We start from the raw sequence: 25,722 nt of genomic DNA on the forward strand, positions 1-25,722 counted from the left end.
ATCTTATGGTAGCTGCCTGTCACGATTGCAGACTGCATGAACTGAAAAGGTACTTCTTGTCAGCAGAATGGGGGGGGGGGCAGAGCACAGAGAGTATGCATGCAACCCAGTGCCTCATACGTATAACTGGGTCCATTTGCATGGTTACTGCTTTGATGTCTTGATAGTGCTATGCATAGTATCTTCTGATTAATTATACCCCCCTTCCTTAGAAAAGGAGCACATTTTAGCTTATTCGACTGGAGCACTTCATGCACTGCTTTGTCTCGACTCCTGGGCCCAAGAATTGTGACCAACATAGCCTAGGAACAATCTGTTTTGGGGATGGATTTAAAAGAAATTGTTCTCAGCCATCATGGTGGATAAACAGTGTTTACATTTTGTTCATAAATTGCATGACAATGTAGCTCAGTGACTCACTACTACTCTGCACGAGTACAACGGATGCAAGGTTAGAATTGTAATTGAAAGAATGTTATGCAGCCTAAGGTCTGATTTGGTTTGAGGGGTTGCTGCAGAGCCTCCTCTTGTTATTTGCAATTTTCAGCTTATCTTCAAATGTCCCCAAACTGTTAGCAAGTGAGCAATGGATATTGCCCAGAGCTTAGGTGCTGCTGAAGCAGTCCTGTCTCATGTTTTGGACTGAGTTCTAGTCAACTGAGACTTATTTATTTTCCTTAACCTCTTGAGCCCTATTGCTTCCCCCCATGGGTAGCAATAGGTAAGTAACTTGTTCATTATGCCCGAATGTAATCTCAATCTCGTCTCAACATACTTAGTCTGTTCTCCCTTTGAGCCCTTGCACAGCTACCCTTTGTGGCTGATGGCAATCAAGACTGTCTTCCTAGTGGCCATTACATTGGCCTGGAGGGTTAGCAAGATTCCAGCGCTGTCGGTTCACCCTCCGTACATCAGTTTTTCCCTGACAAACTGGTCCTGTGGACTAGGGTTTCTTTTCTGCTGAAGGTGGTCACTTCCTTTCATGTCGGCCAGAACATTACAGTGACTGCATTTTTCTTCCCGCCTCATTCTTCTAAGTAAGAGCAAGAGACTCCCCCCGCTTGAAACCAAAAGGAGTTCTGATTTCTACATCGATCACACCAAAAAACATCTGGTTAATGATCAGCTCTTCATTGGGTCACTAGAGCTAAAAAAAAAAGACGAGGTAAAGAAAATGACGGATCTCGATGGATTGCGCTTTGCATAAAGATCAATCTCACATTAACTAAAAAGCAACCTCCTGAAGGCCCATTTCACCAAGGCTACTACTACTGCGTTTACATGCAGGGTACCTGTCCTGAACATATGCCAAGCTGCGATGTGGGTGTCCCTCACACGTTCTCCAGGCACTGGTGTTTGGACAGTCAGGTTTGTCAAGACTGGTATTTCGCCCTCTCATATCTCCATATTGCACTGTTGATTTGAGCCCACTTAGATGCCCAAGCTACAGCTGCACGGAAGGGTTAACTAGTCTTCTGGGGGAGCTACGACAGGTTATTTGCATCAAGAAGTTGAGTCTGTCCTCCATGGTGACTCCAGAAACTTGCAGTGCAGAGTTAAGCCCAGTTCATCTGTGGGTGGCTAGTTTAATTTCCAGTCTATAAAGGTAGGTCCCTATATCAGTCCTCTTGTGACTCTGTTTCAGAATGGCACCTGCATTGTTCAGATGCTACATTAGAAGGAAGTACCACTCACTTATGAAAACTAAAAGCCATGGATGCAAGAAGAATCATAGGAGGGGAAGGCCTTTCTTAGTGTTTGTATCCCCCTAGAATCCACTTCAAAGCCCAGAAGGCATGAAAACAAAACTAGAAGAGGCTCGACCTTGCCCAATGAGCTTCTCGAAGGTTCACCCCCTTTATTCCTGTTGGCGGGAGGTCTCTCCCTTTTTCTCTGCTGTCTGCCGTCCATCAAAAGTTGCGCACTCGATGGTGAACAGGTCACACTTGTCCAATCCTTTGAACTTGCAGCAGCTGGAGTAGATGGTACACTTCTTCCAACATCTTTGTGATCCAGCTGCAGGGTTTCTTTCCATGCTGACATTTATGCCTCACACAGACTCCTTACTAGATGCTTTGGGCATAGAGTTTAAGGCCTAAAAGATCCCTTCTGTACCTTTTTTCTAACGTTTCAAGTTGAGTTCTGTCTATTTCCTTTGCGGTAGCAGCTCCCCCAGTCACTGGTCCAGCAGTTTCTCTGTCCCTTTCCAATGCAGCCGCAGCTCCCATATCTCTCCCACTGCTTTTCCCACAGTCTTGGAGTTCCTGCTTTCTGTATTAGCCCCCTGCCGTCTCTAATACACTCCAAGATTTCTGTACACGTGACCATGAGGATCCGCATCCTTTTTTTTAAACTTTTTTCTTTTTTTTAAATTTGACAGCACAAGCAGACGTACATTTCAAAAGAAAATTATAATACATAAATTACTTAAAAACATAATCAAATAGAAAATAGGCAAATAGATTTACAGTATATTAAAGAAAAAATACATCAGTTTTTTCTGCTTCAAATAGGCTCTGACCATGAAAGAAATAGGAACTGTTCACAAATCTCGTACTGCAAAAATGAAGTCATTCATTCGTGAATAGGGAGCAGATTACCCCAAATTTTATCAACTTTCTTCAAAGAACCAATCCCTCGAATTTTGGCAGTTGAAAATTCCATATTGTATATCTCGTTTACCAGAAGCCACCATTCGGTTACCAATGGTGGTTTATCTGAGATCCAAGCCCTGGCAATTATCAGTCTTGCACAAGAAATTAGAATAAACATTAGGTTCTTATAAGTGGCAGTATTTGGTTGTATTCCCAAAAGTATCATCTCGGCAGAGAATTTACCAAAGAACATTTTATTCAATTTCAGCACTTTTTCTGTTTCATCCCAAAATGTTTGGAGAGCCGGGCATGAAAAAATTATATGTACCATATCTGCTGCTAGTAGGTCACATTTTGGGCATTTTATACGTTTGGATAATGCATTATTCCCTGACCACTTAAAGAAGTGAAGCGGCGTGTAGTATAGCTGGCATACAGTCTTGTAACATTGAAGTTTTAAGCTAGAAGAATTAGTTAAAGAGTTACTGTTATGAAGAAAAGTGGAAATGTTATTTGAAGAGAAGGGCATTCCTAAGGTAGTAGTCCATTTCTGTGCGATTTTGATGCAATCATCAGGTTTAGATTGACAAAGACATTTATACCCCAGGCTAATTATATCACTATTTGTTTCCCCGTAAATGCAGATCCATATTTCTGAGTCTAAGATTTCCCTTAGTTTCATTTTATTCATAAAGAAATCACGTATCTGTGTATACTTGAAAAGAGCATTTGCAGGTAGTTTATAAAGTGTTCTTAAGGTATCAAATGTTAAAAAACCTGATGATCTGTATAAGCCGGAAAGGTGGTTTATGCCGAGGTTAGCCCATGTTCTAACTATTGGATCGCTAAAAATCTCAGGTAAGCCCGGATTATACCACATGCTTAGCTTTGGGTGAAAGAACGTAGTTTTATTAATAGCCATAATGGTGTACCATATATGGACTACATCTTTAGCGGTCTTAAACTTCACTCGTTTGAAGTAGTTCGGGTCATTGCTTCTAGCTAAAAATTGTACAGAGTTTGCTCCTAGCATAAATTGGTGATAAAAATAAGGGTAGTTAGAAGAAAAAAGGCTGCGTATCTGACCCAGGAAAGAAGCGTAAAAGTAAAATTTAAAGTCCGGGAAGTCGAGGCCACCCTTAGTAGTTGTTAGTTTGAGAAGAGACAGAGCTCTGCGATCGGTATGGACCTGAACAAATACAAAAATTTTGGCAAAATGTTCATTTTTATAAGATTGATTTGTCCTATTAAATTTAAGGGAACCTCATGCCATTTTTTAAGGGTCCCTGTTGTCTCCTTCAATAAAGTATTGTAGTTTAGGGCCATAATTTCTTTTAAGTTAGATGTTATTTTATTACTCAAGTAGTTCGCAGTGCGGCAAACCCCCAAAACTGGGGCCGGAAGCTTGTAGTTAACAACGATCTGCGTTTTGTTTAAATTTAATTTGTATCCCGAAACCAAGCCGAATTTGTCGGCTTCCTTAATGATCCCTGCTATGGCTTTAGGTATGTCGGTTGTATAAATTGCCAGATCGTCTGCGTAAGCAGTAATTTTGAGGGAGTTATTACCATGCGTAAATGGGGTAATACATTCTTGGGTCAGTATTGAATTAATAAAAGGCTCCATTGCAAGAGCAAACAAAAGAGGTGACAGTGGGCACCCTTGACGTGTGCCTCTTAAAACCGGGAAACTATTAAAAATTAAATTGGCATAGCCTATTTTTGCGTTGGGTGAATCATACAGGGCTTGAATCCTGGTAAGAAACGGTTTCCCAAAGCCCATCCTCCTTAATAAACCGAAAGATAATCCCACCCCTCTCGGTCGAAGGCTTTTTCTGCATCTAATAATACCATACCGAGGGGGGAGGAATTAGTAATGGCAACGTCAAATGCAGTAATAGCAGTGTTAACATGTGCTGTCGTGCCTATACCCATCACAAAACCGTGCTGATGTTGACTAATTTAGGCATTAGCGGGGCTAATATCATGGCTAGTAACTTTGAGTAAACCTTAGCATCAGCGTTTATCAAAGAGATGGGCCGATAAGACCCACACTCCACAGGTGATTTATCCTTCTTTAAAAAAAATAATTTTTTGGCAGTTTTCCAAGAGTTAGGGATTTTGCCTGTGTTTCCAATTTGATTAATCACTGAGCAGAGTGTAGGTAGCAGTTCCTCGCTGCAGCATTTATAAATTTCCATTGGAAGCGTATCATCCCCAGCGGATTTCCCCTGTGGGAGAGAAGAAATAGCCATTTGTATTACGGATAGTGAAAAATGTCCTTCGAGTGGTTCCATTAAGTCAGTATCCCTACCTAGTGACCAATTCTTAGTTGGGTATCTTTGCATGTTCTCTTCAGTAGGGGTAGTTTCAGGTGTTTAGAGGTCACTATAGTATGTTACGAACTGTTGTAATATCTGTTCTGGTTGATTGTAGCTAATCCCGTCCCCCCCTGTAATGTTTTTCATCATAGAATTGGCCCTGTCTTCAGCAACCTTATACGCAAGAATTCTGCCGACTCTATCACCACTTTCGTGTTGAGACTGTTTGTATTTATGTAGTTTCGAGCTCGCTTTTTCTCTTAAAGTTTTATTTTTAGACCGAAGGGTAGTCAGTTTTAGTTCCAGTAAAGGTTTATTTTTCGAAATTCGCCCCCCTAAGTTCTCTTGTATGATAGACTCGGCCAGGTGTTCTTCCAGTGCGCTTATTCTAGAGGTCATTTTCAAGGTCTCATCTTTTCGTTCTTTATTTTGTCTCATAATAAATTGCTGTGCAAACCCTCTGATGCTAGCTTTACATGCATCCCATACATAAATGAGGTGTGTTGAATCTGAGTTAAATTCTAAGAATTCTTTAATATGTTTCTTCAGTTGAGAAATGAAAAAAGTATCTATTAGCAAGTACCTTGGAAAAGAAAATAACCTGGCAGCCGGTTTAGGAGATAGTATATTGAACCATAGTATGATGGGATTTTGGTCCGAAGTTACTTTTGGGCAGATCTCCATTTTACTGCCCTCAAAAACCCGATCTGTCGTCCATGCCATATCGATGCGGGAGCACATTTGGTGGGGGGCAGATTAGTATGTATAACCAGCAAGTGTCGGATATAGGTTCCTCCAGGCATCTTTTAAATTATGAATGCGCGATAGCTCTAAAATAGCTGCCCTGGTTTTAAGCATACGCTGTGATGGATTCGTCTTGGTCGTATCCTTTGTGTAGTTCATAACGCAATTGAAGTCTCCCATCATTATTATGTCTCCTTCCCAGTCCAAAAGTTCAATATTAAGACGATCAAAAAACCCCGCATCATCAATGTTTGATCCGTACAAGGCACATAGTACATATTTTGCATTCATTAAATTAAATTGTGCTAATGCCCATCTACCAGCTTTGTCTGCAGCAGTTCTAAGTATCTCTATCTTGAAAGTTTTCTTCTTAAGTATAGCGACACCCCTAATTGGTACATTCAAAGAGGTACAAGTAATCAGTTCATATCCCGCTTGCTCCATCATCTTACGATCCTGAAATCGGATGTGAGTCTCGTTTAAAATGGCAAAGTGAGGGTTATACATTTTCAATTCTTCGGAGACCAACTGTCTTTTAATTCTATTGTTGAGACCTGAAAGGATCCGCATCCAAACAGAGACTATCATGCTTTCTTGGCCTGGGCATCAGAGGTTCTGTCCTTTGTGACTTCATCACTCCCATTAGAGAATGAGCTGTCCCTTATTGGCATAGCTGCAAGAAATTGTTGTGGCTCAAGTCCTCAGACCTGAAATCAAATATCTAGGACTGGTCATCAGCCTCCCTTCCATGGGAAGAACTGAGTGAAATCAACATGGTACTGATGACCCCTCTTTTTCAAGTATATGAAGGTCTACATCTTTCAAAACCGGGCAGTCGTTTCGATGCAAGACCCCAGCTGGACCATCAACTTCCTTGGGAATCAGGTTAACAAAGAGGAAACACTTGAAGGAAAAGCCCATTGTCAAACCTCAGCTGGGGCACAGATGCCTCACTGACTTCCCAGCAGATGAGCTGCTCCCAAAGTATACACTGCAAAAGATACTTAATTCATGTATCTCAAGATGGTGTAAGTCTTTTCTCCCACTAGCACCAGTGGATCAACTTCACCAAAGATCAATGGGACCTCTGAATTATGTCATCTCTGGTGAAGGGTTCATCGAAGTAAGATCGGTGTGCACTACTCAGCCAGAGTAATTTGAGTGAATCTAAAAATGTAGTCAATTCCTCCGGTATATCAAGGATGGTAGAGGATTATAGTGTAGAATAGATATTAGCGAAACATTCTCGTATCGTCTGCGGATCTCCAACTAAATTGGAGTCCTCGTCCAGAATTTCTGTAATGTATGATGCTTTTCGAGATGGTTGGAAGATAGTGGCTAAGGTTTTGCCCGGTCGATCTACCTCACTGTACCTTCTGGCTGTGGCTTATTTCCCTAGAAAATGTGATTCCTGCCAAGCTTTGCTCTCAAACTCTGATATTTTCTACCTGAGTGTTGCACGATGTGCCTGTTCGTTGGTGTTATAATATTATAATATTGTAATTCTGTGTCTCTGATAAGGGATTCAAAGTTCCCAAGAGTTTGTCAAATTGCTCGCAGTAGCCCGGCTTGTCTAGCGGTGCATGACCCCTGGATAACCACCTTAAAGGCTTCCCGTAGCGTGGAGTGAGAAGATACTGAACCTTCATAAAGGATGAAGTATTTCACTATGTCTTTACGTATTTCCTTTTTAAAGGCAGCATCTAATAGCGCCATCTGAATTCCCGTTGTGGTGTTGACAGGATCTTCAAGTGGAGTAAGTTGGGTACATGGTCGGACAGTGTCCTCGGTAGGTATCTCGTGTCTGTTGTCACATCCTTAGATACCAGCCAAAAATGTAATCTGAACCAGGCATTATGTTGTGTAGAGATGCAGGTTCACGCTCTCTCCCAGGTGCCATTGTCTCCATATCTCTATCAGTGCATTTCCATACATTATTGAGTTTAAGGTCACCCCTGCTTTAGGGTGAAGCCTGCATGAAGAGCCTAGTCTATCTAGAACCTTGTCCAGTATGGAATTGAAGTCTCCGCCCCATACTACGAAGTCGCAGTTTAATGACATGATTGATTTTAGCTCAAAGGTTACTGAAAAACTCCGAGTCATCTGTGTTGGGACCATAGATCGCTGCCATAGCAATCAGGGTAGTCCCCAGTGTTCCCCTCAACATCAAAAACCCGCCATCGGGGTTTATCAGCGAGTGTTGTGTATAGTCCAGCCGAGTCGTCTTCGTATTAGTTTAGCCACTCTACTGGCGAAGTTAGAGTAAGCCGATTGGTAAACATCCCCCCGACGTTTGTGGCATAATTTATTAGATGAATTACAGTTAAGGTGCATCTCTTGGAGAAAGCATATATCGATATTATGTTGTCAGAAATGTGTGAATGAGGTGTGTTTTTCTATGATCGTTTAAGCCCCGGATGTTCCAGGTTAGGAAATTGTAGGATGTGATTTAGAACTGCAATATGTATTATATATGTGTATGTTCGGGCCTGGCCGGTTCAGTTGCCTGTTATCTCCTAGTGCTGCTGTGCTAGTAGAATTAAGTTGTGAATAGTAGGAGTGGCCTGTCTTGCCGAGCTTCCCAGCATTTTTACATCTGAGTAGGTGTTTCATTGCATCGTTCCCTCCTCTCCCCCAACAGAAACTAAACTATCTGCCCCAACCCAACCTTCACCCCCCCCCCCCCCCCCCACACACCTACCACCCAATTAGGTTGTATATAATGACCCTCCTCTCCTCTCATAACCATAACAATGCCCCAGATCAGAAGTAAGAAAAGGGGAGCTCTCCCAGGGGGCATAAAGTCACCGGTGAAGTTCCCTGCCTGGTGGCGAGGTGGCCGATTTGTCTGACAAAAAGCTAAGGAGAAATATCGAACTTGGTTCCAGCAGGTAGATCCAGTGTTGGCAACATGCTGATCGCGCAGGTGGTGCACATCTCATCTGTGATGCTGGATGTTTGTGCCTCTGCCACATTGAGTCCATTAGATTGGCTCACAATGTACAGTATCCATATGCTGGAATGCCATACAATGTCAATGAGCCCAGCGCCCATGTGGGCATGCTGTGAAGATTCATGGGAGCGTCTCTTGACACCAATGTGCTTTGTATATTTCAGGGCCGATTTAACATCAGTGAAGTAGTGAATGTGACCATCGTATGTGATTTTGATCCTGGCCCGATATAGGAGAGCGTATGGAACCCCTTCCTGTTGTTAAATATGCTTGACTGGAGCAAAGTCGCAACTGGCTGCCTGAATTGAAGGTGTGAAATCCGGGTAGAATTAAATGTTGTTTTCCTGATGGTTTGTTCTTCCTCTCTCCCTGGCCAGACGGGGGATCTCGATAGTTGAGCAGGCGGGCCAGAATTGGCCTAGTTGTGGCATCCATAGGAGGCCTGGGGCCTAAGGAACAGTGTGCGTGTTCAACAATGAAAACTATTGAGCGGTAGAGATCGAAAAGCTTGTGCAACAGAGACTCTACATATGTTTCCATTCTGGCAATAGATGTGGTTTTTTGTATCTCCAGGATGCGAACATTGTGTTCGAGGCATATGAGCTGCAGATTCTACATTTAGCAATAGATCGCCACCTGGTGTTGGGCTCGCATAATTGCAGGTTGTTGTTGTCTTCTTGGAAGAAGTCTTTTGTAGTCACGAGATAGGTGACTCCTCCCTTGGACAATACTGCGCATGCTCATCGACTCCATCCTCAGATTGTTTTTTTTCCGCCACTGGGTTCGGATGAAAGTTTTCCGCTCCGGCTAGAAAGACTTTTTTTTGCTTTTTCGAAGCGAGAAACTTCAAACAAACTTCTTTCGACATCGAACACACTTTCGACATCACCAGCTACATTCCGGTGCGTCGACGCGGGCCGTTAAGCCCATCTGCACCATGCGGCCTACGCCTCATGGAAAGAACTCCATTCAAGAGGTGCCCGGTATGTCGAGCAAAATTCCCTCATAGCGACCATCACGAAGTTTGCAACCTCTGTCTCTCGCCAGAACACGACAAGTCGACCTGCACAGCCTGTGCCTCCTTCCGATCGAAGAAAACAATTCGAGATCGGAGGGCCCGTTGACACGAAATGAGATCAGCACCAGCACAGGAGGCCATCTTTGAAGACTAGATAGTCGAAGAAGACGTCTCCGAGGACGAATATCCAATCGAAGATATCTCCGAGGACGAGGCTCCACTCGGTGCAGAGGAGGACTCTCCTGATATCCAGATAATATCGGGGGCAGAGGATTCGGACGATTCGATCCCGTCTCGACAACCCGTGAGTACATCTGCCCCTGCACGACAGACATTACCCAAACTGAAGGCAACGGTCAGCACTCCGCCCATGGGGCCCAGTCGAGACCGACATTTATCCTCTAACGCCCCGCCGTCTGGCCTGGCTCCGAGGAAAGACAGTACGCCTTCCGGTGCCTCGGCACCGAAGAAACACCATGTGCCAGTTACACCTCCTCCAATGGCACCAAAACATCCTTCGACACCGAAGGATTCCTCGGCACCAAACATAAAAAAACCTTCGGCGCCCAAAGACAACGACACTTCGGCACCCATACCATCGGCGCCAAAGACAAAAACTGTACCAAACCCGAAAGCTTCCACTCCGAAACCTTCCGGTTCAAAAAACAAAGAGGGGAATTTCCGGCGCCACAGGCCCAGCAAAACCTGTCTCCACGCCGAAACCTCTAACACCGGTACCAAAGACCCCAGATAAAGGTAAACCACATTCGGCACCGAAAACATTGCCAAAAGACTCAATTACTCCTCATAAGGCAAAAAGTACTAAACAACCTCTATCGGCTCCGAAAAGATCGACGCCAAAGAAGGTTATAGAAGAGGAAGAACTGTTTAAACCAGATCCTAGACGGAAAAAAGTCCATATTAATCCGAAAACTGGACATGTGGAAGCAATTCCTTATAAGAGACCAGCAGACACACCACTTACACCTGTGGTCCATTCCAAAAAGGACTGTGCAACTTCTCCAATGCACCCTTCCTCTCCTTCACCTTCTTCCTCTCCTGTTACTCCATATGTACAAGCTATAACTTCTCCTATTCACTCTCCTGCATCATCACACCACACTGATGAGGAGTATGATTTGGGTGGGGGGGATGATGTTCCAGAAACACATACATACCCTTTAGATGAGGATGTTAACACAGAATACCCTAAGGTGGTGTTCGGTTAGCCGCTGTAGGTTATAGTGCCTCGATGTCTGCAGTTTGTACTACATAGGGTCTAAGAAACGGCTCGTGTTCGTTATTGGGGGGATAGAAGGGCTGCGGCGCTCACCCCAGGTTTCTCTGTCTCCTTTTCACCATTGGACCTGTTGCGGGACGTCCACGTTGTGGCCACAAATGCCGGTTGCCTCTTAGCTCAGGCAACACGCTCTGGCCTTCTTTCTGGCTTCTACGTAGGGCTGTTTTGGGTAACAGCAATATCAAGGGCCAGCTCAGCGATGTCCAACAGCAAGTGGGCTATATCTGAAAGAGACACGTTAGTGATAGATTTCTTACCTTAGAAGATCCCCAGGCGTCAGACTGGATCTGGAAACTTTTGCGTAGCAGTACCCTTGCGCGTCGGTAGGCGTCGTCTGCGGCTCCGCGTCAGTCGTCGGCGTCGTGGGCGCTGTGATGACGTCGTTGGAGTACTTAGACGCCGCCTCAGCGTGCTGACGTCAGTTCTTCTATTTTCCGCGCCAGCAAGCGCAGATCTGGAAAAAGCAGTAACCCTTAGTCAATTTTTGACTAACTTTTTTGGATCTTTTTGATCATTGTTCGAAGTCTTCTCGACTCCGATCGGTGCCGTAGGGATGCCTGGTTTCAAGCACTGTGAGGATTGCGACCGCACGATGTCGGTCACGGATCCACACCACCTGTGCCTAACTTGTCTGGGCGTCGACCACGACGACAAGGCCGGCTCCGACTGCCATGCCCTCTCTTCGAAAGCCAGGCGGGAGCGGTCCCGCAGGCGACTCGAACTCCGGCAGTCGGCCCCGCGAGGTCCTGGTCCCACGGGAGGTCGAGGGACAGGTCACGGGGACGGAGCCACCACAGCTCCGGGAGTCGGCACCACTCCTCCGGGTCGAAGTCGTCGGGTAAGAAGCACAAGAAGTCGAAGAGGCGTCATCGCTCTTCTGATTCCCCCCGACGCTCGCGCGATGTGGCCGGGGGTTCGGGTGACACCAGCCATGCGGCTCCTTCGGAGTCGCGGGCGTCGCGACCTGCCCCATACCCTCCGGTCCCTGGGCAGAACGCGACGCCGGAGGAGATCGAGCGCTTCCTCATGGCCATGAGGTCCCTTTCTCCTCCGACGGGCTCCGCGGCGCCTCCGGGCCCAGCGGACCCGTCTGAGTCCCCTAGCGGGTCGGGGGCTTCGGCCCCACGCCGTCAGGTACTTCGGCCCTGACGCCGCCGGCGCCGCAGGGCCCGGCGCCGCAGGGCCCTCCGGTCCCGACACCGCCGCACCTTCGGGCCCGGCGCCGCAAGGTCAAGAGGTCCCGGCGCCTTTGGGCACGGTGTCGCGGGACCCCACTGGACCTTCGTCGGGCTCTGGATCGTCACCGGTGGACCTTACGACCCCCCCCCCCTCCCCCCGGCGTCGGTCCGTATGGTGTCACCCCCGAGGCCCCGATGCCTCCCTTGCTCCTGTTACGGCGCCGCTGGGCGCCGCTTTCGACGCCGTTTGGACATTTCCACTTCTACGAACAGGCCCCATTGATTGACAACCCTGAGTATCATGAGATGGGTGATGAGGAGTATTGGGAGGATTGGGAGGGGTCTGAGGACCCTCTGACCAAGGAGTGTCAGTCTTATGAGGACTGGGCAGGAGACCTTGGGGAAGCCAGTGGCCTGGACACCTCTCCAGACACTGGTCTTGTCTCCCCTCTGACCGTGGCTTCGGAGGTGGGAGCATCATATAGTGTGATGTTGACGAGGGCTGCCAAGGCCCTGGGCCTTGAGCTCCCCTGCGGGGCCGTGAGGACTAACCTCCTCACTGAGGTCCTTAAACCGCAGTCAAGCTCGGCCGAGCCTCTGCTGCTCTTTAATGAGGCCTTAACGGACGTTCTTTTGGGCACTTGGTCCAGGCCCGCTACGGGTTCGCCCGTAGATAGGAACGTGGCCAGATGCCACCGCTCGGCCCCGGGCGACCCATGTTTCCTGTCCGCCCACCCCACCCCCGAGAGTCTGGTCATCCAGGCCTCAAATTCCCAGACCGCATTCCCGTCGGCCCCGCTGGACAGGGAATCCAAGAGGTATGAGGATTATGGAAAGAAAATATTCTCCTCCCTTACTTTGGGACTGCGGTCTTCCAACACCGCCTGCCTCTTGGGCCGCTACACCTACTTTCTGTGGGAGACGGTGGCGGAAGTGCTGCCAGAGTGCCCTTTGGAGGTACGGGCCGAACTCGGCCAAGCCCTTGTGGAGGGCCGAGACGCAGCCAAATATTCTATACGGTGTGGGCTGGATACCACCGACTCGCTAGGCAGAGCGATGGCTACGACGGTGGCGGTCAGACGCCACGCCTGGCTGAGGTCTGCCAACTTTTCGGCAGATGTCCAGAACACTCTAATGGACATGCCGTTCGATGGCCGTCACCTTTTTGGCGACAAGGCAGACCATGCGCCTGAGCGCTTTAAGGACACCAGGGCTACGGCCAAGTCCTTGGGCCTCTCGGCCCGCGCCAGCAAATGGGTGCCTTTCGCTCTTTTCGTGGCCAAGGAAGGGGCGCCCCCACACGTGCTGCCAGCCACACGCCACAGACTAACATCCAGCGCGGTGGCGGCCGTGGAAATCGCCGTGGAGGCGGTCGGGAACAACGGCGAGGCCAGCCACACCTTCCCCCGCAGCATCCGCCTCTAAACCCTCCTAGTCCGTGCTTCTCGGCCCATGTTACGCCAGTGGGGGCAGGGTTCGCCATCACCACTCTCACTGGCGCACTGTCGCTTCGGACAGGTGGGTGCTGCAGATCGTCTGGAGGGGCTACTCCCTCCCCTTCGAGACGACCCCTCAAGCCATGCCACCGCAATACCACCGCGTATCGGGGGATCACTTGCGGCTCCTGCAGGAGGAAGTTTCGGCCCTCTTGGCCAAGGGGGCCATTGAGCGCGTTCCTGGGACAGAAGTAGGACGTGATTGCTTCTCCCACTACTTTCTGGTACCCAAGAAGGGCAAAAGGGGCCTACGCCCTATCTTGGACCTAAGGAACGTCAACGGCTTCCTCCAGAAGGAGAAGTTCAAAATGCTGACTCTGGCTCAGGTGTTAGCTGCCCTGGACCCAGGAGACTGGAGGGTAGCGTTGGACTTGCAGGACGCCCATTTCCACATCCCCGTCCTGCCGACCCACCGGCGTTACCTGTGGTTCACGGTAAGCCACGAGCACTTTCAGGTTACTGTGCTCCCCTTTGGCCTTACCAACGCCCCACGGGTGTTCACAAAAGTGATGGCGGTGGTCGCAGCTCATCTGCGCAGGTTAGGGGTTTCAGTCTTCCCCTACCTCGACGACTGGTTGTTGAAGGCGGGCTCGTCCCAGACAGTCGTCAGCCACCTCCAGACGACGGCAGACCTCTTGCACCAGCTGGGGTTCTCCATCAATGTGCCGAAGTCGCACCTGTGCCCCTCTCAGAAGCTCCTTTTCATCGGAGCGGTTCTCGACTCGGCGCAGTTTCGGGTTTACCCACCGGAGCAGCGGGTTCGGGATATACAGGCTCTGATTCCAATCTTCCAGCCTTTATCCCGGGTTTCGGTCAGGTTGACGCTGCGGCTTGTGGGGCTGATGGCTTCCTGCATCCTTCTGGTGCATCACGCCCGGTGGCGGATGCGGGCTCTGCAGTGCGACCTGAAGTTTCAGTGGGCCCAGCATCAGGGCAACCTGTCCGACCATGTCCTGATCTCGGAGGGCACTGCGAGACAGTTGCAGTGGAGGCTCACGGACTGCGATTGCAGATCCCTCTCCCTTCCCCAACCGGAGCACGTAGTTGTGACGGACGCGTCCCTCCAGGGCTGGGGAGGCCACATGGGAGAGGCGTAGATCAGAGGCCTCAGGTCTCCGGCGGAGTCCTGGCTCCATATCAGCTTTTGGAGCTACGGGCGATTCGTCTAGCACTGAAGGCATTCCTCCCCTCTGTTCGGGGGAGTGTAGTGCAGGTGTTCACGGACAACACCACCGCCATGTGGTACTGCAACAAACTAGGCGGGGTGGGGTCGTGGACCCTCTGCCAGGAGGCTCTGCGCCTCTGGCAATGGCTGGAACATCAGGGCGTGACTCTGGTGGTTCAACACCTCGCAGGTTCTCTGAACGCCAGGGCGGGCGAACTCAGCCGCCGGTGCATGATGGATCACGAATGGCGTCTGAACTCGGACGTGGCACAAGGTCTCTTTCAGAAGTGGGGAGAGCCTTGGTTAGATCTATTCGCCACCAAAGAGAACGCGCAATGTCATCAGTTCTGCGCGTTAAAATTTCCAAGGTGGCACTCGCTCGGAGACGCTTTTCGTCGCGAGTGAAGTTGCGGTCTGTTGTACGCCTTTCCGCCTATACCACTTCTGCCCAGAGTGCTGAAGAAGATCAGGCGCGACCGGGCACAAGTCATCCTTGTGGCTCCGGACTGGGCACGAAGGTACAAGTATCCCGAGTTACTCAGTATGTCAGTCGATCCCCCGGTTCGTCTGCCTCTTCAGGAGGACCTTCTGTCGCAGCAGCAGGGGACGGTCCTCCACCCAAACCTGTCCAGTCTCCACCTCCATGCTTGGAGATTGAGCGGCGACAGTTGAGGCCATTTGACTTGCCTCCTGAAGTTTGTAACATCATTCTGGCAACCAGGCGTCCCTCCACAAAGTCTGTATACGCCTGTAGGTGGAACAGATTTGTGGCATGGTGCACAGCAAAGGCTGTGGATCCTCTCTCTGCCCCTCTTTCTGAGGTTCTCCTCTTCCTTCTTTCTCTTGCCCAGCAGGGCTCTGCTCTGGGCACTATCAAGGGCTAACTTTCTGCTTTTTGAGGCTACCTGATCAACCTTCTTTGTGCAAGTCCCCTATCGTTAATCGATTCCGAAAGGCATCACGCATACGTACTGTGCCCTTTGTGATGCCTTAGTGGGACTTGAACTTGGTTCTTACATTTCTGATGTGCGCTCCCTTCGAGCCACTCCACAACTGTCCTCTTCGCCTTCTAACTTTGAAAACTGCCTTCCTGGTAGCCATCACCTCTGCCAGGAGAGTGAGTGAGCTCCAGGCTCTATCTTGTAAACCTCCCTTCCTTTCAGTCCATCCGGACAAGGTTGTGTTACGGGTAAGGCCCTCCTTCCTACCCAAGGTACTCACGGCCTTCCACATTGGGCAATCTATCACCTTGCCCACCTTCTTTCCGCCTCCGCATCCCTCGAGAGAGGAAGAGAGGCTCCACCGTCTGGACCCAAAACGTGCGCGCTCATTTTATTTGGATCGCACACGCCAGCTCCGGGTGGATGACCAACTCTTTGTTGGTTACGTGGGCGCTAAGAAAGGGAAAGCGGTGCTCAAGCGGACCATCTCGCGGTGGATCATCTTGTGCATCCAGGTGTGTTACTCCCTGGCTAAGAAGGAACCCCCTGTGGGGCTGAGGGCTTATTCCACTCGAGCCACAGCGACTACAAGTGCCTTGGCCCGAGGTGTGCCCTTGCAGGTCATTTGCCAGGCGGCTACGTGGGCCTCACTGCACAGGTTTGCACGACATTATTGCCTGGACAGTCAAGTCCGGAGAGATGGCTTCTTTGGCCGTTCCGTCCTCCAGGACTTTCTGGTGTGATTATTTGTTCGCAGACCCACCACCACGGGGTTGGTATTGCTGGGGTATCTATTCTAAGGTAAGGAATCTATCACTAACGTGTCTCTTTCAGATGCACAAGTTACTACTTGTGTAGCAATATATCTGTAAGAGACATTAGTTAGTGATAGATTCCTTACCGACCCACCCATCCTCCCCGTTCTGCGAACCGATTTCTAGGGTTAAGGTCATCCCCTTTCAGGGCCCTAGTTTCATGGCACCAGTGTTGGTTTTTGGCATAGCTCTGCGTTTCTGGCGCGGAAAAGCTGTGTCTAAGAACTGACGTCAGCACGCGGAGGCGGCATCTAAGTACTCAGACGACGTCATCATGGCGCCCACGACGCGCAAGGGTACTGCTACGCAAAAGTTTCCGGATCCAGTCTGACGCGTGGGGAAATTCTAAGGTAAGGAATCTATCACTAACTAATGTCTCTTACAGATATATCGTTACACAAGTAGTAACTTGTGCACCAGCGCAAGACACGGTGCGGATGCCTAAGGTACGGCACCACCAGGGGGGTCTCTCACCTTGCATACACCGATGCAGTCACTGCTGCACGTTCAACCTACCTGCACCAGCTGCGACTCCCACCTCGACATTTCAGGCCTACCGGATTCTCTTCAGGTCCAAACCGGGGCACAGGTACCAGCTCCGCGTTTTCTCCAAATATCCTGCATCCAGCTCCCCCCTCCTTTGGAGGCCTGCACCTTGCAGCAGCCCCAATCAGAAAGGTCCTCCAGGCACGCCCGCGGCACAGACGCCAAGCCGGAGGCCACATGCTGATACCGACGATCATTGACTTCCTCAGGACAGAGGCCACGTTCTTGACATTTTTGGGCTTAAACATAAATGAGCCGGAGTCCCATCTGATCCCCACTCAAAGGCTTTCACTCGTTTGGCAGTTCTGGAAACTGGCATACAAGGCCTTCACTCCCAATTCAACAAGTTCATGTCATGCAGGATATGATCCAGATGTTTTAGGCTCAGTCCTGGGTCCCTGTGAGGATGGCTAGAAGGCTTCTAGCCCTTTGGCCTTGTGCATCACACTTGTCAATAATGCCAGGTGTGACATGCAAGCCCTGCAATGGAACCTCGAATACTAGTGGACTCCGCATCAGGGTTGCCTCTCTAACTCAATTTGTCTTTCTAGAGACAAAGCTCATGATCTGCTGTGCTGGCTGGTGTCTGACTCATGGCAGGTTACTCTCCCTTCCCAACTCAGTGCTCTTAATTTATGCAAACATGTTGCTGCCGGATTGGGGTAGTCACCTAGGGTAGGTGGAGATCAGAGGCGTCTTCTCCACATTAAACAGCTGGTGCTTCAGGTGATCTGCTTGGCTGTCTAAGCCTTTCTGGCATCCATCAAAAGAAAGCAAATGCATGATCTCACAGATAACACTACGCCATGTGTTACTGGCAAATTGTCAGTTCTTCATTGACTTCGCAGAAACAAAGAAGGGCAGGGCGGTGTAAAAGAGGTGCCTGTCAAGGTGGACAGTCAACTACACACTGACCAAAAAGACACACTTCAAAGGCCTGAAAGCCCATTCCTCCAGGGATCAGACTGCTACAATGGGTTTGGCGCAAGTAGTGCCTGTTCCTAATAGCTCCCAGACTTTGACATGTGTATCTGATAGAGACTTCTAGCTGCAGATTCCTTTCCTTTGAATTTCCCAGTCACCAGACTGCTGAAACTTTTGCGTGAGCAGTACCCCTGCGCGCCTTCGGGTGGCTTCATTCAGTTCCGCTCGCCAGCGTTGTTGGCACCAGAAGTGACGCTTCACCTATATAGCTGCCACCAAGGCGCGTGGACGTCCGTTTTTATTTCCGTGCCAGTTAGCGCTGATCCAGAAAAGAGCTACCCCTCTGCCTCTTTTTTTACCGATTTTTTTCTGCATTTTCTCAAGTATTTTTTCTTGTGTCGAGAATGTCATGTAGAAAGGTAGGATTTAGGCCGTGTGGCGCCTGTCACCGTACAGTGTCGGTGACCGACCCACACCTTGTGTGCCTATGGTGTCTCGAGTCCGACCACGACTCAGTCGTGCTCGGACTGCCAGACCATGGCGCCAAAAGCTCTGAACGAGCGGTCCCTAAAGCTGCTTGCGGCCCGGCAGTCAACACCGCCTAGCGCGATTCCAAGGAGGTCTTGGTCCCGATCTAAAGAAAGCTAGTAGGACCGCCAAGTCCTTTTCATCGCACTTGAGGTTCTCGGGACACTTACAAGTGGCACAAGAAAATGTCTAATTGGACTTAGACTTCACCTAGTCTGTCGAGAAGTGATGAGACTAGTGGGGAACATCAATGTTCCATGCACGGTTCTGCAGAGCAATTGCCAGGTCCGATTCGGCGTCTCCCGTTTCCTGGAGCCAAAACAACCCGCGCTCAAATAAGAGTTTTATGAGGCCATGCACTGAGTATTTGAACGGGCAACCCCTCTGGAGCACCTTTGGTCCCCGTAGGGTCGTAGGAGGCCCCATCAGGTTCTGTGCCAATGGCTTTAGCCTCTGCTCCGATAGGATCTCATGGATCCGCACTGGTCATGCCAACACGACCTCCTCTGGGGCCGGTACCAATGTTGATGCTTCTGGCACGGCAGCAACCCTATTCTCGCCCCTGACAACTTTGGCTGATGCCAAATCCAACTCTGACAGAACCCATTGGCTCTAGGTGATTGCCTGACACTGGTTTGCTCTCTCCACCTACTGTGGCTACAGAGGAAGGAGCATCTTGTGCAATGGTGGTGAAGAGGGCAACGGAGGTCCTTGACTTTGTACTTCTCTCTGTGGCTTTCAACACTAACCTCTTGACCTAAGTTCTTAAGCATAGGGCTTCCTCATCCGAATCCCTATTGCCCTTTAAAGAAGCACTGACTGATGTACTTCTAGGAACTTCATCCAAGCTTAGCACAAGCGAAGGGGCTCCTATGGACAAGGTGCAGGTCGGTAAACAACGTGGCACGTTGAGAGGTGCCACATGGCTTAAACCCTACCTTCCTGCATTAAGTGACTTACCCCCACATGCATCAACCTATTTAGGAAGTGCAAATGGTGCGAATCGGTAAATTCGGCCGTTTGCGCCTCCTAAATACGTTTTTGGGATGCATGAAACATTTTTTCAAAATTCGTTTTTTTTTTGCATTTCCTAAAAATGCGAATGCATTTAAGGAATCGCATTTGTGCGATTCCTTAAATGTAATGCATTTTTTTTTTAAAAAAATGCAAATTTTGAAATAGGAAGTGCAAATTAACACGAGGTTGACCCTCGTGTTAATTTGCGAAATTGTTTCAAAAAGCACAAAAATGCATTTTGAAAAGTGTCATGTTACAGACACACATGTCCTTAGGACATGTGTGTGTGAAACATGCACTTTAAAATGCATTTCAGGGGTGCAGGGGGGGGTCCTTTGGACCCCCCTCTGCACCCTTGCAAAGCATCAACAAATTGCGATTGCCTAAAAAAAGAAATGCAAAACGGCATTGATTCCTATGGGCCTCTAGGCCCATAGGAATCAATGTAATGCCATTCCTTAATTGCGATTCGCAATTAAGGAATCGCAAATTCCGAAATTTAAGAAATCCTAAAACATTTTAAGATTTCTTGATGCATAGGATTTTGCAATTCCTAAATAGCGATTCCTTAATTTTCGCTATTTAGGAAATGCAAAATCCTAGATTGATGCATGTGGCCGTAAGTGTGGGACACCTATTTGTTTCACATTCAGTGTGCATCCTGTCTGTCTCTTTCTCTGTGCCCGTATCTGTAATTTAGCTTTGATGCAGAGTCAACCACAGTGTTTCCTCATTTCCATGCCCTCCTGCAAGTGAGGGGATGCCCCCTTGTGATCGTACTGGCAAAATCTGTATTATCGAAGGGGTCCAAAAGCCATCTGCACCCCTTTCTATAATGCTAAGGTGCCCCAGGCCATGTAAGGAAAGTAGTTTCTAGTAGGCTCATTTATCAGCAATTAACGTACTTTCTAGAACAACAACCCAGTCATGCACTGAATGCAAAGAAAGAAAGGCTAGCCAAAATATCAGCTTAGACAAACCTTATTCATATTAATGAATTAATATAGTGCTCAAAAAAGTCATCACAAAGTGACAAAATGTGTACCCTAGCTGAAAATGCTATTCTTTTATTTGCTGCTCCTGTCAAGATAAGTATTTTCGTTTTAATAAGTTTAAAGCTTGGATTTTATTATGATGTGATAGTTGGCTTTGCTGTAGGTTGTTTAGGGCTAGCTTCTAATTTAAGGAAGTTGTAAAAGGTATTCTTTTTTCTGTGATTTAGCTCTTTGGTGGTTAGCTTTTTTTTTCATTGAGGTAGGTATTTTATTCTGAGTGCCTGCATTATATTTTGCCAATATATGATAGTTTCAAAATGTTTGTTTGCCAAGGGTTTTTTTTGCCCTCAAGTGCATGCTTGTTTGGGACAAACAGTGTCTGACAAGTGGCTGCCATTTTGCCCACTGTGGGGTGTGGCTTGGACACTGAATTAATTTTATTTAAATTACGAACTGACTAGAGGGACGTTCTAGAATGATCTTTAAGGCCATGTTAGAACAGACTCTTTGATATTTTGAGTCCTTTGGCAAGGGTCTTAGACACAGGAAAGGTAGCGTCTGTTAAAGGTGCAGAAGTGAATGTTAAACTGTTAAGAGGGTGTAGCCAAAGGCAAGCTATACGGCATGCAGCTGCTTCCTTGCAGGCATTGTATCAGGAGCCATTCCTTCGCAGATACATTTTCCTACCTTTTCTTTTCAGTCTTTTAAACAGTAGGCAAGTTAATTTCATGAAGATAAATGCACCATACCTAAACAATATATATATTTCTGATAGTCTTCTAGGTGCGGTTTTCTCACCTATTGAAATATTTCCCAGGTATCAGACTGGATCTGTAAACTTTTAAGCAATGGTTCCGCGTGTCGAACGGTGGCGCTTTGCAACTCTGCACTGGCACCATTCCAATCTGGAAATGATGTTCAAGGCTTATGTAGGAGCCACTCCCACACACTTAACATCAGTTCCTTTCTTTATGCGTCTCCCGACGTGGATCCTGAGCTTTTCTTGTCTATCAAAGAGCACTGTTTTTATTTCTGTACTTACCACAAAGCAGATAACATTCCCTACTGTAAGAAATTGCTTCTTTTCTTATTACCCCCCCCCCCCCGACCCCCCCCCCCAAGTTTTTCAGCTGATTCTGCTGGTTTTTTGACTCCGAGTGCACTGAGGCCTGCAGTTCAGACCTCAGTCCCCGAACCCTAAAGTGTATGTTGAATTGGCTGTACCCATTTGGAAATGGCGAAATGGCTAACTTACCTGTAAGTTCCTGGTATATGATACGATGGTATCCCTAGGCTTGCAGCACTGTTTGCAACACCCTGGATGTCCCACAAGTAAAACAAGGCCCCCAATCTGTAGAAGAGCAACCATACACTGCTAGCCTGACTTTGCCAATAAAGGCAATGGCAACACCACTACTTCAAGTAAACAACGAGGACTGGCCCACTGTGTTAGAGTGTTGGAATCTAGTTAGTATTCCATGTCACCTGTAAGCGTAGCTGTATCAGCTGGGCACAAGCAGTCTTTGTTTAAAAACCCCTCATACCAACCTGGTTGGTGTCATGCTTCATCATCGGGGTCCAGCCAGGCAGCCGAGTGCCACCTGGCTGTGCTTCAACGCCTGACTACAGCGGAGCGGGTGTCGTGCAATAGTGTGAAGTGAATGAGAAGTGAATGTTAAAATACACCTCTGGGAATCCTTGCCTGGTAATTTTATTCGTGGCGGCCCAGGGTGTTGATTAAGAACTGTGTTGCAACTAGTAGTAAAAAAATTATGATTACTCAGTTGACTTGGTTACGGTCTACATGTTTCAGTCCCTGTAGAGTCTAGGCGGGACTTTCTTCAGGACCAGGGTGAGTGAGTGGCAAAAAGGAAGGCCACGTGTTTAGATCTCCTACACAAGCGCTAAGGTGTGTGGAAAAGAGATGGTGGAAGGTGCGTCTGTGAATTACAGGCACCAGCCGGGCCACGGAGGACCAAAGCTAGGTTTTCCGCGGAGCACTCCACATTCACAAATAGTGACAGGAGTGGCTCCCCCACTGTGCCCCGATTCTCTAGATCTTCCTAAGTAGCGATAATTTTTTCGCTTCCTTGAAGGTGCCTGTAATTCACAGACGCACCTTCCACCAACGCTTTTGTTTGTTGGGCTGTTACTCTCATGCACTCTGGGACTCAGTGGCACAAGTTCTCCCTGGTGTTCCAGAAGGTTTTTGCCCTGCTCTTTCTCAGGCCTTTCGGGATGATCATGACGCAGCCAAGTTTGTGATTCGTTGTGGCTTGGACGCCACCGATTCCATTGGACGGGCTATTGGCACCAGCGTTGCCGTGCATGGCTATGATCTAATGAGTTCTTGTGGGACAACAGGTCCTCCCTGATGTACATGCCGGTCGATGGGACTCACTTGTTCAGGGAATATGCTGACTCGGCCCTGGAACATTTCTAAGACAGTAGAGCTTCCACTTGCTCTCTAGTGCTTTCTACCCTTACCGCCAGTCCATCCCACCCCTGCAGGGAACCCAGCAGTTTTGCAGGACAGGCCATGGTGCCCACCTCCCTGAAGCCAAGGTTAGCATGCCGCTCAATCAGATGCTCACAGCCACCCCACCTACTAAACCTCTTACCGGGTCACAGTCCCCCAGCTGGAGGCAGAATCCACAGATTTTCTGGGTTGGCAAGCGATTTTCTTTGAACAGGTGGGTCCTCCAAATTGTTCGCAAAGTTTACACTTCACCCTTTATCTTGTCCCGGATGCACCTTCCACAGTCTCCCCAGTGACTGACAGGGGACCATCACTACATTTTGTGGCAGAAAAGAACACCTTTTGTCATCTTTTGGGTTTATTTTCAACGTTCCAAAGTCACACATGACTCCTTCCCAGATGCCCCCTTCATCTGGGCCACTCTGGAAATGGTTCAGATCAGTTTTGGCCTTCCCACTGGGAAAAAGGGTCCAGTGATCCCCATCTTTTAGCCTCGGTCACGGATTTCAGTGAGGTAGATTCTGAGGCTTCTGGGACTGATGGTCTCCTGCATCCTGCTGGTCTAAAAATGCGGTGGCATATGCAGGCTCTGCAGTGGACCCCCCAATAAATGCTCAGCTACTACATTGTTTGTACCAAAGACCACCGTGTGGACAATCAGTTTTTATGGGGTTTGCCGGAGCAAAGAAAGTCCAAACTGAGCAGAAGTGTACCATTTCACGCTGGATTGCGCTCTGCATTAGGATCTGATACACTTTGGCAAAGGAACTGTCATTAGTTGGTCTGCGAGCCCATTCCACCGGGGCCAAAGATGCTACCGCTGCATTAGCACCCAGACTCCATTTCCTCGACATCTACCAAGCGGCTGCATGGGCGTCTCTCCATGCGTTCACTAAGCACAATTTTCTGGACATCTAAGTCTGCAGAGAAGCGTGCTTTGCCCGCTCGGTCCAGCAGGACTTTCTGGTTTGAGTCCATCCACAGCCAAACTCCATTAGGTACTGCTTTGTTAACTATTCAGAAAGTGAGGAATCTATAGCTAGAAGTATCTATCAGAAAGAACAAGTTACTTACCTTCAGTAATGCTCTTCCTGGTAGAGACTCCATCTAGCCACAAATTCCTCACCCATCCTCTTATCCTCCCCGGTCTGTTAGTATTGTACTCATTATTAAGATCCAGAGTTTAGGACTCTGCATATTGTCTACAAATTCACTTTTGGGTCTCCGCTTCTGGGGCAAGAATAGTCTCAAAAGCAAATGAAGTCCGCATGTGGGAGTTGAGTCTATATAGGCCCCAAACATCATAGAGCAGAACGGTGCAAGTGCAGAGCTGCAAAGCACCACCTTCTGATGCGCACAAGCGTTTCTGAAAAGTTTCCTGATCCAGTCTGCCATCTATGGAATATTGAAAAGGTCAAGAATATGTGGCTAGATATTGTCTACCAGAAACCGCATTACTGAAGATAAATAACATATTCTTTTATAAATATATGTGTGTGTATATTACACAGTAGTGGTCACTACTGTATAGTTATCGTTCAGACAGTGTTTCCAATTAAACGGTTATAAAATAAATGTAGTTGTTCGGGAAACAAGACACAAAGCACGCATTGAACATCTGTGTAGTGCACATGTCCATGAGTCTTTGCTCTCACACTACAGCACTGTTTCTGTTGGAGTCAACAATTGAATGTATTTACATGTTGAATGATGAACAGTGTTTACAGAGATTAGTACAACATGCAGATCTGTAATTTTTCTTTCACGTTCTTCACAACAGGCTTTAAAAGCTGCAGAAGCAATTACGGCCAGTGACTCCTCCAAGGATAGCATAAAGGAGACTGAAGCAGCAACAGAAACGATTGAGGAACCCAAAGGAGGTACACTTGCAGTTAAATCGCCTCCAGACAACAAGGCAGCAGAGCCAATGGAAGTGGGAGAAGAAACAGAGAAGAAGGGAGACAGCTAATTAAAACAACACCACAGCATCCTTAAGAAGCCACAAACACACATTCTCATGAACAGAAAAGAAATTTATTTATGATTTCAAAAAAAGTGATTTTGTCTTTGAATAAATGGTCCCTGTTTTATTTAAATTTGCATCTTTCTTCAATTGTCTAATGTGATGTTATTTCCAGTTTTTTTCCTATGTTGTAAATACTGTACATAATTCACTTATTTGAAAAAATGTATTCTTAAGGTAAACATCTGAGTACTCAAGAAGTAATTTTTAACAGATATAAAAACATATCAAACAGTATTAACTCTCCAACTTACATCCTCAACCTTGATGTTCAAACACTGTAGCCTTAACTAATTTCATCTTTACTTTCCCATGCTCATAATACCTTAAATCTCAATTGTAAACACTTAACTATTATAGCAGTTCTATTTTCACACTATCCTTGCCTAAATATAATTTGCGAACACACACTTTGGGAAGTGCTTCTTTTTCGAAGTAATTATTTCTAGAACGGATAATTGAGAGGCTTAGTTATAGAAATGTTGCTTTCAAACTTTTAAGGCAATATTTCCAGGATGCATATCGACCACATTAATAAGTAAAAGCACATTTTCACACACCTTTCAACATTACAGAATATTTTCCCATAATAAGCAAAATACTAATTTATATAAATGTACAAATGTTAGACAAAACCTTTAACTATTTAGGCAAGTTAGTACCGATTTAAGCAAGTTAGTCTCTCT

General features: G+C 47.6%; 1 protein-coding gene across 3 annotated transcripts in view; it reads left to right on the forward strand.

Moving 5' to 3' along the window:
* SYMPK (symplekin scaffold protein) overlaps positions 1–25,109 on the forward strand; it is a 1,074,905-nt gene extending 1,049,796 nt beyond the window's left edge. For all 3 annotated transcript variants that reach the window (XM_086938396.1, XM_086938395.1, XM_086938397.1), the window contains one exon: positions 24,794–25,109. In XM_086938396.1, coding sequence (XP_086794522.1) covers positions 24,794–24,982 — 189 coding nt within the window. In that variant the 3' untranslated portion in view covers positions 24,983–25,109. The remainder of the gene's footprint in view (positions 1–24,793) is intronic.
* Positions 25,110–25,722: the final 613 nt, after the last annotated feature.

Source organism: Lissotriton vulgaris, chromosome 9, assembly GCF_964263255.1.
Source record: "Lissotriton vulgaris chromosome 9, aLisVul1.2, whole genome shotgun sequence".
Classification (NCBI taxonomy): Eukaryota; Metazoa; Chordata; class Amphibia; order Caudata; family Salamandridae; genus Lissotriton; species Lissotriton vulgaris.